At 39.7% G+C, this 13,203-nt stretch overlaps 1 protein-coding gene across 1 annotated transcript in view; it reads left to right on the top strand.

The window, feature by feature from the left end:
- Positions 1-13,203, top strand: part of LOC143022803 (cytochrome P450 2D15-like) — a 145,315-nt gene that overhangs the window by 117,747 nt on the left and 14,365 nt on the right. The window contains exons 8-9 of the mRNA XM_076181174.1: positions 5,127-5,307; positions 10,716-10,834. Of these exons, the coding sequence (XP_076037289.1) occupies positions 5,127-5,307; positions 10,716-10,834 (300 nt within the window). The remainder of the gene's footprint in view (positions 1-5,126; positions 5,308-10,715; positions 10,835-13,203) is intronic.

The raw sequence follows: 13,203 nt of genomic DNA on the forward strand, positions 1-13,203 counted from the left end.
GGGGTTACCACTACGAAACAGTGGCACACTATCACTCTGTGGAGCCCTTGGCACAGGCTTGTTCACTGATGACGCACTTATCCCTTTGTTTCCGTGGCCATGGGCCATGAGAGTGTCAGCGACACGGGCTAACTCATCAAGGGAACCTGCGTGTGTAACAAGTAGTGGTCGTATGTCACTTGGCACTGCACGTAAAAATTTTAGGCGGATGAAGTCGTCGTCGACACCGAGTTGCTTACCTATGGTGCGAAGTTCTCGTAGGAAGGTCGTCGGCTTATCATACATTATATTGTTCTGATGGACCAAGGCATCGAAGAGTTCCGGCGGAGACCTGGTAAGGACGTCGATTAGCGCCTTCTTCAAGCGGTCGTAGTCACCGGAAGTAACGACATCGTCGTCGAGCTGGTTGAGCACAGGGATGGTTAAGTTCGCAAGTGCATGGTTGAACTTAGTTTGGGGGACGGTTATGTTAGCTAGTGCAAATTGCGCCTCTAGCAACGAAAACCATCTTGCCGGCGATGCTTCGTCGAATGGTGGAGGTCGAACGGCGACGGCGGCGGAAGTCGTGGAATGCGTAGAGGAAGAAGTGCTTCCTGCTGCTGCTGTCGTCGTTGAAGTGGCTGCAGTGGTTGTAGGCGGAGAAGGGGAATTCATGTTGTTGTCGGATGTTTCCCAGTATACGTGTTGCGTATCGTATACGTGTTGCGTGTAGATCAGGACTGAACAATGCCGCACACAAGGTCTAAGTAAACAGGTCTAACCGCTGGAGCAGTTCTGCGCAGCTTCTGACGTCATTTGGATGCGTCCATTTTCTCTTTGTGATACACTGAAGAAAACTGTGAAACGCCAAGGAAGACAGGAACTATAATATTTTATATATTATATATATATTATATATCATATATATTATATATTCATATATATAGACAGGAACTATAATATTTTATATATATTTATATATATATTTTATATAATATTTGTCAGAATATAACTAATTGAGTGGAGCGGTGCGAGCGAAGGCGACGTCATTTTCGAACGACGGACCAACTTCAACTGACAGCTATAGGACCCGCTAACCCCACTTTGAACAGCCAGGTGACGTTCACGGGCCCGCTGCGCCAACTCCCTCGAAATTCGGTCGGAAGTGGTTAGACCTTATATTCTTAGATCTTGGCCGCACACTCCGATTATTTCTTGCGCACTTTGAAGTTCGTAAATGCGTAATTCCATGCGCGTGCCGAGTCACAGTTTATGAATACGCATAGGCACTTAACCACGTAATGTGTATGACCCTAAATCACTTAGGTATGGAGCACTGGGTATTAGGGTCACTTGGGCACGGTCACTCCAGGGTCACCAATGTGGTAAGTGCCAAACACGCAGTATCTTGGTTGGAGTTTTTTGCGGAGGTCTACACACAAGTAATACAGGAAGTGATCTGTCACAAGCGAATGCTTGGGGGGGCCTAGCTGGGCATTAAGGGGGGCCACCCCCGTTTTTTTTTTTTTTTTTTTTTTTTTTTTTTTTTTTTTTGACAAATTCAAAAATAAGACGCGCCCGTGGCCTACTTTCTGTTACATTGTTGCTAGGCGGGAAAAAGATTGGGCAAAACAATACATACTAACATATCTAGGTATATACATAGAAATATACAGCAACAAGAGAACAATTACATATAATGATGAATATGCATGCAAAATGGTTAAGGGTAACATATATTTAGTTCCTTAATTCTACGACGTGTACAATTGGCATAGACGCATACGCGTTTAGCGTACGCCTAATGACGTATATATATTCGGTTATATAATTATGTATAGGGCACTTATATAATGTAATGACTACATAGGCTTACTTATACAATACATTTACAATAGATATATGTTGATATTAAGTACTCATGTATAATAAAGAAGTGTGACATATACATTAAAGGAGATACATATACAATAAATATATACAATAATTAAGTAAGGAAGGGCTTGGCTACATGAACTTGATTTATTCAGCTTATCTTTAAAATGTCTCATGGTCTCATTAATGTGAACATAGATGATTATTTTATTGTGGGCCTTAGTAATGTCATGGGAAATAATGATTAAAAATTGTACTCAATAAGAGATCAAACACCAATGAATATATATTTTTCTTCTTTAACCGCATTGCAAATGTTTGGAACAAACTACCTATTCATATTGTAGGTTCAAATACATTTGACACTTACAGAAAATGACTAGATCAATATATAGAGTCTAATCCCAATCTAACTTATTTCTCAGCACCGTGAGCTCATACAATTAAATTGAGTCCCTCTTTTTTAAATAATTTCCACTGTCCAAACTCCCTTTTAATTCGCAAGCTTCCCCGTAAGGACTAATAGGTCTGTTGTTGTCAGCTCTTCTTTGTATTCCTTTGTTGATCTCTCTATTCTCCACTGTGCACTGTCGCCTTCGTCAGTTTTCAAGTCTCATATTCATATATAATGGGTGGCACTATGCATTTATTGGAGACTTTGCATTTCAGACTTAAAGGTAGAGAGCCTCTCATAATAATTAAATGTTTACCAAAGTTTTTCAGCCTACTGTAATGCACCTTATTTCATTTCCATGATCTTTTAGTCACTTTTAGCATCTGGTCCAAATAATTATGCTCTTCAACTATCGAATTCACCATCAACTATAATTTCTTTACTTTGAAATTTTGTTTTATCCATTCATTACTTTCGTTTTACTCTAATTCATCTCCTAACCTACTCTAAGACTTTCCTTCTTCAGATCATTCAGCATATCTTGCAAGTTATTTTTATTTTTCTAGAATAAGGATGTTGTCATCAGCAAATCTTTTTTAATTAAAACATTTGTCATTAATCTTCAAATCTTTCTCTTCCGAACTCAACCTTCTGAAAATCTCTTCCAGGCATGCAGTAAATAGTCTGAGTGAAATTGTATCACGTTGTACTCGATCCCCTCTGAATATTTTTGTACCTTTATATAATTGATTCACAAAGATATTGTTGTCACAAATGTTTTCTAGAATCCTTACAATGTGTTCGTTTGCACCCTTTTCCCATAGCGAATTTAGTATTGCTGTTTGTTCTATGGAGTTGAAGGCCTTCTCGATTAGTTGATTCATCGTCTGGAAATGGTCTAGAGCAGTGGTTCCCAACCTATTTTCTGTCATTTCCCCCTGCACCCAATTCAACCATCCAGATTTCCCCCTTCATGTGTATGAGAGAAAGAACAGTTAAAACACACTGAGACTATTTACTAGTTTATTTTTCAAATGCACTAACACAGCTAACATTAAATTGTATTGAATAAGAACACTAACACTAACACAGCATTTTAGTGTGACTTCTGGCATTGTTTGCCTATCACGAGTCCTTCAATGTCTGGGGGAGTTATGGAGAGCGCACATCGTAGATCCGCCTCCACTTCTAACTTGTTGCGTGCTTTTGTTTTGAGGTGTACCAGTGCCGAAAATCCTGTCTCACACAGGTAGGTGGAAGAAAACTGGACCAATATCCGCAGAGCATTGGTCGCAAGAAGCGGGTAGGTTCCTCGGACTTGGGTCCAAAACTCTTCCAGTTCCATATTCTGGAAGGCATCCTTCGCTGCAGAGTCATTTTTCAAGTCCAGGAACTTTTCCCGCCATGCGTCTGGCACATCATCAACGTTCCTCTGAAATGGGTCTCTGATAAGCTTGTTCTCGTTGCTCTCGTTTTTGATCCCCGGGAAGTAATACTTGAATTCTTCCTCCAAGCCTTCGAGGTGTTGTTTGATATCCTCGGCTATTGGATCAGGCAGACCATCCTCCATATCCTCCACACATTCGTTGAGAGCGAGGAATGAGGAAAAACTTCCACTCCCCGCTCTTTTCTTCCACAGTTCCAGTTTAGCCACGAAAGCTCTGATCTTGTCCGACTGAAAAAGAATGTTGATCCCTTTGCCCTGCAGTTTCCTGTTGAGCTCGTTCAATGCACGGGAAATATCGGACAAGTAGGACAGCCGCACACGGAAAAACTCACCCTCCAACGCCTCCAGAAGCACAACATCCTCTTGGGCCCGAAGGAAGGCTACCACCTCATCAAACAATTCCAGGACTCGCTGCAACATGTTTCCCTTCGAGAGCCACCTCACCTGAGTATGAAATAGCAACGATTCGTGGTCGGCTTCCATGCCGAGGTTTGAGTGTATTTTCTAATTATTTTCTAATAATTTCCAGAATTTTAATTTCAGACTAGAATTTCCCCCCTGAAACATCCAAATTTCCCCCCGGTTGAGAACCACTGGTCTAGAGTCAGATATCCACTTCTAAAACCTGCCCTTTTGGTTGGTTTTTGTCTAAAACTTTATTTTATTTATTTGTAAGGATCTTGGAGATTGATCAACTAATCAGTCGGTAGTTACTAAGGTCTTCCTGGTTTTTTTTTTTTTTTTTTTTTTTTTTTTTTTTTTTTTTTTTTTTTTTTTTTTTTTTTTTTGTGAAGTAGAATCACTATAACATTATACCATGATTCAGGAATGCTATCCTGATGTAAACCCTGGGTATATAACTTAGTTTATTTACAATGAACTTTTTTCACCGAGTCTTTCAGAAGATCTGTCGATATGCCATCTTCCTTAGTTGCTTTGCTTTGTTTCATACTTTTTAGAGCCAGCACTTCTTCTTAAGAAACTTTGGTATACTCCTAATGTCCGCAGATGAATTTACAGATATAACTACGGTATTTGACAAGTAAAGCTCTTGGCAAAACTGTTCTTGCCTTTGCCATTTTGTCTCTGTAGTTAATAATACCTCCATTTCTATATTTCAAAGACAGTATCTTTGAAATATAGAAATGGGGATATCAACTACGTGGGGAAGATAGGTGGTAATGGACATGGAACTGCCTAGTGTAAGCCTTATGGTCTCTTGCAGTCTCCTTCATGTGTTCTTATGAGACGCAGAGGCCTACGACCTAGAGTCAGTGAGAAGGAGTAAGCTGCTTGCATTGGTTGATTGTAACTTACACCATAGATTAAGAGTAGACACTTTCAGATACTGGACATTGTCTTTAAAAATATCAGAAATCATGCACATTTTTTGTTCTTTACCTGGCATTTTCACATTCTTTTTTTTTTCAGAAACACAACTGATGGCAATTGTTGTAGAGTTGTTCATCGCAGGAAGTGAGACTACGTCCTCTACCATCAACAAGGCTCTTCAGCTCATGACAGAACATCCGGAAGTACAGACACGCGTCCAAAAAGAACTTGAAACCGTTGTTGGCTTGGGGAATATACCGTCTTTTGCAAACATGGAGAAGTGAGTTTATGCAGTAATGGTCAGGGGTAATCGTGTAAGAGGAGTCTAAGGCACTACTTTTTCAGTTGATTAATTCTGTCATCTACAGCAGGGATTTTCAACATTTTGAAGCTGTAAGTGAAGATCTCCGAGAAAAGATAGGTTAATATAATGTAAAAAAAAAAAAAATTAAACATTTTCAATCAGGAGCAAAATCCATGAAAGAGCATTTACATTTGGATTTCCACAAGCTTTGAAGTTTTCAGTCAATGTTTTAGTATCTGAAAATCTAAATATTCTCGAGTAAAAGCTAAAATAACCTATCTATATACCAAGAACTTTTCCTGCCTTATAAGGGAGGTAGCCAAGTCAAAGGTACATACCCACTCCCACTCATTCCACTCCCACCAACCATCCTTTCCTCCCTCTCATCTTAGCTCCTCATGGGTGATGGGTCCTCCCTGTATTCTGCCCACTGCTCTGGGTCAGAAGCAATCAAGCAAGACATAGTACCACAGCTAGGCTGTTCCATTTAATCAGTGACCACCTTTCCGTCCCCTAATGCAGAAAAACAAGATGGGGAGAAATCCCTTTGGGCTGTGTCAAAATACCATTCACAAATAAGCACTCCCTACCCCTCTCCCCCACCCCTCCCTTCATTACATAACAATACCATATATACACAGCCACTCTCCCCTATCTCCTGCCTTCTCCCTTCCATGCTGAACAGACATTCCCATCTTGCTCAAAACCCCTTTCAACCCATCCATCCATCTCATCCTCAGTTGCCCCCTCAAATCCAACCCCCCCCCCGCTGCCTTACACACCTCTTTTATTAGTTTTTCTTCACTCAATTCTTTCCATGTGTCCAAACCATCCCAATACTCTTCTATCAGTCCTGTCTACCATCTCCTTTTCCACTCCTGCTCTCCTCCTCACCTCCTCACTTCTCACTCTATCCAAAATTGTAACCCTTGCCATACTTCTCAGATATTTCACCTCAAACACATTCAAACTTTTCCTCTCTGTGTCTCTTAATTTCCAAGTCTCTGCCCCATTAAATGTCAGCAGCACAATAAAAAAAAAAAAAAAAAATGGAGAGAGAAGAAAATTGAAAGTGGCCTATACTATACCAACATCGACGGATTAATTTCAGGACTGAAAGAACTTAATGATTAACTGCTAGAAGAAAAGACAGACATAATGGGAATTGTGGAGACTAAACTAAGGGGCGAAATACCATCCATCAATGTTGGAAATGGACTATATAATTACTGAATTAAAAACAGAGACAAAAAACAGGGAGGAGAAATCATGTTCTTGGTCAAGAAAAACTTGAATGTGACAAAAATAGTGGAGGGCAAAGGTAATGTAGAACTAATCATGATAAAAGTCGAAGACAAGAACATGAAAAGTAGAAAGTTTGTGGTGACTTATGTGCCCTCAAAAACAAACGCTTAGAAAGAGAACGAGCATACAAAAATGTTAGAGGATACAAGGCAATCATTAAACGAGATACTAATGGGAGGGGGTAATCTGGTAATTATGGGGGACTTCAATTGCAAAGAAATTTGTTGGGAAAACATGACAGTACAAGGAGGAGACAACTTGTGGGGGTAATGTACTAATAGATATGACCATGGAATACACAGTGACTCAGTGGGTCAGTGAAAACACGAGATACAGAAACAACGAAGAGCCATCGAAACCAGCAGAACCTGAAATTGTGGATAAAATCCAATACAAGACACCAATTGGAAAGAGTGACCATATACTCATTAAAACTGAACTAAAGGAAGAAATATACATGGAGAGAAATGAAAATCATAGGAAAGGAAGATTGATGTGCAACAAAACGGACTTTGCAAAACTAAAGAAATTCTTCCAGAATGCAAACTGGGAAAAGTTTTACATGGAAGAGACAAAAATGTAAAAGAAATGGAATATCTTGATGGATAATTACAATGAAGGGGTAAATAAGCACGTACCAAGACAGAAGCGAGAGAGAGTGTACATTAAATGCTGGTTCAACAAAAGATGTAGTGAGGCAAAAGACAGAAGGGACAGAGTTTGGAAAAGGTGGAGAAAAGATAAAAAAAGAAAATGGAAAATGGCAAGTCTATACAAACTATAGAAATGAGTATGTTAAAGTGAGAAGCGAGGAAAAAAGGAACCATGAAAAGGATATTATAGATAAATGCAAAGAGCAACCCAAACTATTCTATCGATATGTGAATGATAAACTTAAAAAAAGCAAGAAATGGTGAAACTATGCCAAGGAAATATAGAATACACAGAAGATTTAGAAATGGCCGAAATAATGAAAAATCACTTTAATTCTGTCTTCACTAGAGAGAAAACACAATATTGGAACGAAGGTAATGAAAGGCAACATAACAATAGCACAAAAAGAAATATTAGAACACCTATCGAACCTTGATGTCAGGAAATCACATGGCCCGGATGGAATTGCAAATTGGATTCTTAAAAGAATGCAAAGAAGAACTAACGGACAAAATACATAATATAATAAATTGCTCACTCAAAGAAGGAAAAATACCAAAAGACTGGAAAAATGCTAACATTGTACCAATATATAAAGGAGGAAACAAGGAAGAACCAACTAACTATAGGCCAGTCTCATTAACAAGCACTGTAGCCAAAATTTGTGAGAAAATCATCAAGAATAGATGGGTAAAACACCTGGAAGACAACAATATAATAAACCCAAGACAATTTGAGTTCAGACAAAGAAGATCATGTACCACAAACTTAATATGTTTCTACTCAAGATTAATAGACATAGTGCAAGAAAGGAATGGATGGGCTGACTGTGCCTTCCTGGACTTACAAAAAGCTTTTGACGAAGTACCACACAAAAAATTATTAAAGAAACTTGAACATATAGGAGGGATACAAGGGAACAATATAAAATTGGAACCAAGGAGGTAAAGAAGGAGGGATCCAAAAAAGATCTGGGTGTAATCATCTTAAACGACTTGTCCTATGACAAACAGATAAACAAAATTGTTGGAGAATCTTACAACTTGCTAAGATCAATAAAAGTGGCATTTACATATTTGGACGAAGAAATCATTAAAAAGATATTGGTCACACTGATAAGGCCTAGACTAGAATATGCAGCGACATTGTGGTTACCCAGTACCAAAAAGAATATAAAGAAAATAGAAAGAATCCAGAGAGCAGCAACAAAAATGGCACCTGCACTCGCAAACTTGTCATATGAGGAGAGATTGGCTAAACTAGATTTACCAACTTTGGAGCAAAGAAGAGAGAGAGGTGACCTACTGACCATCTACAGAATCATGAAAGGCACAGAAATACTTGATAGAGAGGACTTGTTAAACTGGGACAGGAGAAGCACAAGAGGACATGGAAAGAAAATAAAAAAAACATAGCTACAGAAGAGATCTGAAGAAAAACAGTTTTCCACATAAGAGTGGTAGACACTTGGAACAAACTGGACAATGAAATAGTGTGCACAAAAACCATTCATGAGTTTAAAAGCAAACTAAACACTGTGAGATACAAAGGTGGGACACCACGAGCGTAGCTCCCCTTCCCACAAAATACAACTAGGTAAAATAGGCAAATACAATCTATTCTTTGCATCCAGTCCCAGATGCCTATTTCTCATGACACTTTTTAATCCTTCAAGGCATTTACTCGCTTTTCTCAATCCACGTTCCATCTGCGCCTCCACTCCTCCCTTTCCTGCCACATGTGACCCTAGATAAATAAGGCTATCCACTCCTTCCAGCCCCTCTTTTTCAAGATTCACCTCCAACTCACCGCCATCCTCTCCCCTTGCACATCTCATCATCATACCCACCTCCAACCCTCTCCTTCAGCACACCCTCACAAACTCTGCCACCAACTCCCTTAATCCCCTGTCTGACCCTGCAACAAGGGCGGTGTCATCAGCAAACAGCAACTGGCTCACCTCCCACTTTTCTCTATTCTCTTTAACCATCTCCTGTCCCCTGCCTTTCACCCTCACCCCCACCTGTACTACCCAATCCTTGTATATATTGAACAGCCACAGTGACATGACATCCCCGATGCAGTCCCACCCTCACCTCAAACCACTCACTCTCCTCACTTCCCATTCCAACACAGGCTTTACTCTTGCAAAAACTCATGACTACCCTTAACAGCCCTCCCCTAATCCCACACACCTGCAAAATCTCCCACATCACCTCCCCCCTGTCCACTTTGTCATAAGCTTTTTCCAAATCCACCATGGCCCAAAGACACCTCCCCCCCCCCTATGCCAAGATCTGTCTATCTGCGTCTCCCATCTTTTCCTGTCCATCTGACACTTCTTCCTCTCTTAATTTTCTTCCATAAAATCTTTTTATTGCTCAAATTTTCTGTCATACTCCTCCCCTGTTTGATATCTGCTTTCCTTTTGGCCTCCTTTATATATCTTTTTTTTTTTTTTTTTTTTTTTTTTTTCATATTTTTCTTTCATCCTGCATTGCAACCAATCCCTGATTGCTCACTTCTTTTCTTCTACTACCTTCTTCACTTCATCATTCCACCATTCACTACCCTTCCTTCTATCCCCCTCCCATCCTCCTCGTTCTACATACTATTTTTCCAGTTTGTCACTTCCTCTTTGAATCACCCCAATTTCTCTTCCACTCCCACTTCAACTTTATCCTTCACCACCTCCCACACTTCTCTCAGTGACTCCTTGTGCACCTACTCCTTTTCCTTCTCATTTAGATAATTTGCTCTAAGCATCTCTCTACCTTCTGTCTTTTTCCTCTTTCTCTACCTATCCTCAACTCTCAACTTACCTTCCACCAAAAACTGACCTGACATTTCCCCACTCTCTCTCCTAAGGACATGGTCATCCAGGATTCTTCCTACTCTTGTTTTGGATACCACTACATAGTCCATAAATAACCAAGACAAGAAAACCTGTACACACATAATATGTATACATATACATAAAGAGAGCACATCAAGAAATAGTGGTTGTGTCAGAGTAGTGACTGAAATCTCGAGAATTGCTAATTGTTGGGGGGGATAAGAGATCTTTCCCACACCTACCTAAAGGCAATCCTGTAACACATGCTATTGATACCATCGATATTGTAAGAGAATGAATCCAGCCTCTGATTGCTTAGGGAACCATAAGGATGACCCTCACAGTTATGGAGATAGTAAATGGTACCACTTTTTCCTCCTCCTCCCTCTATTCTTTCTCCTTCTTTTCCTGCTCCTTCTCCTCCTCCTTCTCTTTCTTCTCCTCCTGCTCTGTTTTCATTTTATTCTCCTCTTTGTCCTCTTCATCCTTCTCCTTTCTCTTCTCCTTCCATTCCTCCTCTGTCTCCTTCTCCTTGTACTCCTCTTTCTTCTTCATTTTCTTTTTACATACATTTACTCCTATTTGCCAGGCTGCCATATACATTGGCAACCATCTATGAGGTACAGCGGTTTACCAGCCTGATCCCCATAGGTGTACCACACGCTGCCATTCATGACATCACGGTTCAAGGCTTCAGGATTCCCAAAGGTGAGAGAAATTGGATTTAGGACAGGTATTTTCAGTGCTACCACTGATGCAAGGTATGTAGGGAATGTGATGATACATGGTGAGAATATAGAGTTCATTTTGTTCCCAGATCAGTGTGTTTAATATTTTCTGTTATTTTTATGCTATCCAATATCGTATTTAAAGAATGCCAAGAATGATCATACAAGAACTAATTATACACACAATCACCTACACCATAAACACAACAGAGCGCACCCTTCCTCATGAATAATTGATATCATTTGAGTAATTGGTTCTTAATATTATGTTGGAATAAGGGGGAATGTCATGGTGTCAAGTGTCGCTTCAGTATAGGCTACCCAAGTGAGAAATAAGGAGCTTACATTTAGTTGTCCTATGTCATCATACTTTGAGGCAAGTAGAGATGTTTGATATCTGTTGTATGTGAATATGGAAGCACAATTGAAGCGACTAGGAACATTATATTTTTATATTCATCTTTATTAATTACCAGTAATTTATTTATTTATATATCTTCACATTCATAGATACATTCATATAGTGTCACAAATGACAATGCAAAGAGATTTTCCCATTCATTCCCTCTGTGACTTGGGAAATAGTTTTCACTTATCTGACAGTAGTCATTTATACTCATAGTTAACATAGACAAGGATCCTATTGAATTTTTTATAAAGCCTATTTCGGTCCTGTCCGTATTAGGCAGCACTTTTCCCTTTATTCCATCTGATGTAGGTGATTCTTTATGGTGAAAGTGATCGGTTTAATAGTAAATATGAATAGAATGGGTCAATAAATGTATGTATTTGTGGTTCAGGTGAGAGTAGAAGGAAAGATATTGGGAGTTAGAAGAAGGATGGATGTGTTTGTGCTAAGTGAAACTAAGTTGAAGGGTGAGGGTGAGTTTAGGAGTATGATGGGGTGGCTGTCAATAGTGATGAGGGTGAGGAGGGAAGGAATTGCTCTGCTGGTAAGTGATGAAATAGGAAAATGTGTGATGGAGGGGGTGAAAGTGTGTTTAATGTTAAAATGGGTGTAGGTGAAATTGGGATGGGAGATCTGGGTTTTTGTGAATGCATGTGGTCCTGGTGGTGAGAAAAGTGAAGAGAAAAGGGGGCTTTTGGATAAATTTAGATGAGTGTTTTAGAGAGTTTAGGGAGGAATATACATGTAGTGGTGTTGGGAGATCAAAGTGTTATAGTAGGAGATGAGCTAGTAGATGTAGTATGAAGGTTTAGGGTACCAAGTAAGAATGGTAGAGGAGAGATGATGTTGGAGATATATTTGGAAAGGGGGATGATCATCAAACACAGTCTAGTGGTACCCAAAGAAGGGATTAGAATAGTTGTAGATGATCATATTTTCAGAGGTAAGAAGGGAAATTGAGAGTGGAAGAAAAGCAGAGGAGGAGAAAAAGGGTGGGAGGTAAAGAAGTGCTCACAGTTAACAAGTTGAATGAGAAAGGAAAGAAGAAAGAATACCAGGAGCTGAGAGAAGTGTAGGGGTTGGTGAGGGGATAAAGGGGAAGTAGGAGTAGGAGAAGAAAGAATATGTTTCGAGGAGGAAGTGATGAAATGTGCAAAGATGGTATGTGAGACTAGGAGGATGGGAAGTAACAGAAAAGGTAGTGAATGGTGGGATAAAAAGGTGAAAGTAAGGTTAGAAAAGAAGTGAGGGTTTATGGATTGGCTGCAAGGCAGAACTAGGGAAGCATATGAGAGGTACAAAAAGAAGAAAATAGAAACAACACATAATGTGAGAGAGGCAAAGAGGAGAGCTGATGTAGAATGGGGTAGGTAGGAGTTTGACAGAGTTTTGAAAAGAATAAAAAGGTATTTTGGAAGGAAGTAAAGAGAGTGAAGGAAAGGGAGTGAAGTAGAGAGGAAAGTGTAAAGGGCTCAGATGGACTGATGTTAATGAAAGTGAAGGCAGTGAGAAGATCAGTAGAGTATTTTGGAGAATTGTTGAATATGTAGGAGCTTTGGAATTGATTGATTGTGGCAGTGAGAGGAGTTAGGGAAATAACAATTCTATAGGAAAAGATGAGGTGCAAAGAGCATTGAAAGTGCTGAAAGCTGGTGGGACACCTGGGTTGGGTGAGTGTCATTTGGTGTGTCCAATTAAGGAAGGAACTTTTATAGTGTATCAGCTTGTGGGGTTGTTTAATGTCTGCCAAAGGGAGGAATGTGTCATAGCACTGGAAGACTACTTGATAGATTCGCTTTTCAAAACAAAAGGAGACCAATGTAAATGTAGATTAGAGTAGTTGGAAAGGCATATGGGAGTGTTAATTGAGAGGATTAGGAAAGGAACAGATACATAGGAAGGAAATGTGTGGACTTAGGAAAGAGAGAATATGCGTGGAT

The sequence above is a fragment of the Oratosquilla oratoria genome, unplaced genomic scaffold (assembly GCF_046742065.1).
Source record: "Oratosquilla oratoria isolate Oo_2021 unplaced genomic scaffold, ASM4674206v1 SCAFFOLD184, whole genome shotgun sequence".
Taxonomy (NCBI): Eukaryota; Metazoa; Arthropoda; class Malacostraca; order Stomatopoda; family Squillidae; genus Oratosquilla; species Oratosquilla oratoria.